Below are 3,055 nucleotides of genomic sequence, written 5' to 3' on the forward strand. Positions count from 1 at the left end.
GCTTGTGAGCTGAGTAAGCTCTCAGCTACGTCCCCAGTGCCATACATGTCTGCCTGCCGCCATGCTTCCCGCCATGATGGCCATGGACGCTAACCCTCTGGCTCTGATGGTGTTTTGTAACAACGCTAGAAAAGTAACTAAGACAACCAAGTTGCAGGCAAGGAGCATCTGTGGAAAGGAAATGTGAGTGGTGACAGTGGACACAGCCAGCACAGACTGTGGCTGAGTGTAGCTCGGCTGTGATTGGCTGAGAGTCAGCTATTTGCCACAAAAGTTTACTTGGGTTAGACTTTCTGTTGCTTTGAACACATGCTGGGTTACATACAGTGCTTTATATAGAGACTCGCAGTATAGTCATAGCCCCTGCCATATTTAACTGGACCCTTGGTAGCCCCTGTGTTGTGTACCGACGTTAAAGCATGTATTAACTGGGGGACTGGAGAGATGGCTCAGCGAGTTAAGATCACTAGCTGCTCTTCCAGAGGTCCTGAGTTCAATTCCCAACAACCACATGGTGGCTCATAATCATCTGTAGTGGTAACTGATGCCCCCTTCTGGCATAAAGTCATACATGCAGATAGAGCACTCATATACCAAAAAAACAAATTTTAAAATCTTTAAAAAAAAATATGGGTTATCATGCCTGTCTAGAAATACCTTTAAAGAAGAAAAACAGAATGTACTAACTGAACAGACCAGTAGTCTCCTCCAACCCAAAGCTAAGCATAGCCGGCTCGGCGGGCAGCACCTCCATCGGCGGAGCCTGGGCCTCGGACTCGTGATCCTCCTGCCTCTGCCTCCTTCAGCAAATCCTACCGGCGTGCGCCACCACAACCGGCCATAGCACGAGTGCTTGCGTTGTCACTAATTGCACCAAGACTGGCTGTGTCTTTGGGGAAAATTTCCTTTTGGACATCGGCTTGGACTTCTAAGCTGCTGTATTTTCCCTTGCCGATGGAGAGAATGCCACCACTCAGTGTGCCCCCGGAAAGGGCAGCAAAGCTGGCTGTTTCACTATAAGGGCCTTGCATAACACTGAGTCCATCTGTAGGGCTCCCACTGGTGCTTAGCACACTAGTCAGGCCTTCGATGCTGCTCTCCCCAATGCTGGGGTTCTTGAGGGCCCGCCAGGCATCTGCCACTGTGATTGGACCATCATCTTCATCAAACTCAATTTTCACCCCCTTTCCATTGGCTGTGCTAACTCCACAGCCACCTCCGCGACAGAGAGAAATGGGTACAACCCCATAAACGTATGCCAGCATAATGGGGACACCAATACCAACACTGACAGCAGCAATCACTGGGGACGCAATGACTGATAAAGTCACTCCTCCTGTGATGGCCAAATTCCTCTTGTGTTTGGAGGTTTTCCTTCCCTCATATCTGCTGTGAATCTTCCTCCCAACGTAAACAGGAATGCCAATGACCATGGCAGGAATTGCAATGCCAGCTATGAGAGAGATCCCCACTGGAGCACCAATCAATGTGCCCAACTGCCAAAGAATCTTCTTCTTCCGGCTCCATGGCTTCTTGCCCCAGAATGTACAGCCAGAGGGACTGAGGTAATGCAAGTCGGAGATCTCTTTCATGCAAAGCCAGCAGAATTCACAGCCACACACTGCACAGGTCATGTGATTACAGCTTCCATCATTCATCTTGATAATGTAAGCACTACATCGTGGGCATGGCTTGATGTCATCTGGTCCAGAGTCTTGCCCATAGCTGAGACCTGAAGTGTGCTTGGTCCGAACTCGTAAAGTCTGAGCCCTCTGCTGACGGGCCATATCGCAGGTCTGGTTTGGATGCCATATCTGCTTGCAGTGGTAGCAGAACTCAGTCTGGCAGCCTTCCCTCTCACAGGTTAGCTTTGGGCAGCTGGCACAGCCATAGGCAATAACAGCATAACCGCAGTCTGGGGCCGGACACCAGCGGCAGTCGGGGTCCGAAGCCAGGTACCGGCGCAGCATGAACTCTTCGTACTTGTGCATGAGCGGCGGGTCGGCCAGCAGCAGACGGATGTCGTGTGGGTTGAGGCGCTCGCTGCACTCGGGGCTCTGGGGGTTGAGGGACAGGCTGCGGCATGGGAACGGGGGGAGCCACACTCATCGGAAGTGATGTCTGGCACGTCATCTGACTGTGTGTCAGAGCTCTCTAGGTCACTGCGGATGCTTTCAGGCTGGGCCAGGCTGATATCCCAAGTCTTGCTAGCCAGGCAGTCTTTCTGTTCACAGCTTTGGTGTTTGCAAGGGGGGGCCTCTTCACTGCCACCACCGCCAACGCCAGCACCACCATTCCCCTCCTCTTCATTCTCGGCCATCTGCGCATGGACATGCAGAGAGTCCTCTGTGCTACTTCCACTCACCAACTGATAGTGACTTGGTTTGGCTTCAATGTCCACTTGGATTTCCATATTGTTGCACTCTCTGTCCTGTGGGTTGTAGGAACTGATTATGGAACTGTCGTGAGACAGCATCTGAAACCCCTAGTGGAGACTTCCCTGTGTTGCTGTGCCTTGCCTACCCCACCTCTCCACCCATGTATCAAGTCTCTTGGTTTCTGGCTTCCCTTTGTTCTGTAACTATAAAAATTTCATGAAACTCTTTTCCTCAGTACGTGGTTACTTAGGGCCACATGAATCCTTCCGTGTTCCCTGGAGTCCTAGCTTCAGAATAAACTCTCTCTTATTCCCTTTGAGTTTGTATCAGCAAAGCTAAGAGCCTAAGAGATTCCAGCTGCTTCTAAATCAAGAAGATACCTAGGAAGTGTGAGCAGCGTCTGTCAGTGATGGAAACTGGAGGCAGGCTTCATAATGCTGGGGAGGGACAATGACTAGAGGAAGTGAAGCCTCTGTGTGTGTGCGCAGCGCGCGCGTGTGTGTGTGTGTGTGTGTGTGTGTGTGTCTGTCTGTCTGTCTGTCTCTTACACACACACACACACACACACACACGCACGCACGCACGCACATGCACGCACAATAGCTGAGGCCTGTAGCAGAAGCAAGCTGCATACACACACAAGAAATAAAATGTGAAATTAACAAACAATAAGAAAA

General features: G+C 50.8%; 1 protein-coding gene across 1 annotated transcript; it reads right to left on the bottom strand.

The window, feature by feature from the left end:
* Window positions 1–797: 797 nt before the first annotated feature.
* Window positions 798–2,028, bottom strand: LOC121140854 (E3 ubiquitin-protein ligase RNF19B). The gene has a single exon (XM_040747265.1). It carries the CDS (start codon window positions 1,989–1,991, stop codon window positions 813–815), a length of 1,179 nt encoding a protein of 392 aa, XP_040603199.1. The 5' UTR covers window positions 1,992–2,028; the 3' UTR covers window positions 798–812.
* Between the last annotated feature and the right edge of the window lie 1,027 nt (window positions 2,029–3,055).

This window comes from Mesocricetus auratus, unplaced genomic scaffold (assembly GCF_017639785.1).
Source record: "Mesocricetus auratus isolate SY011 unplaced genomic scaffold, BCM_Maur_2.0 Super-Scaffold_100006, whole genome shotgun sequence".
In the NCBI taxonomy this organism is placed as follows: Eukaryota; Metazoa; Chordata; class Mammalia; order Rodentia; family Cricetidae; genus Mesocricetus; species Mesocricetus auratus.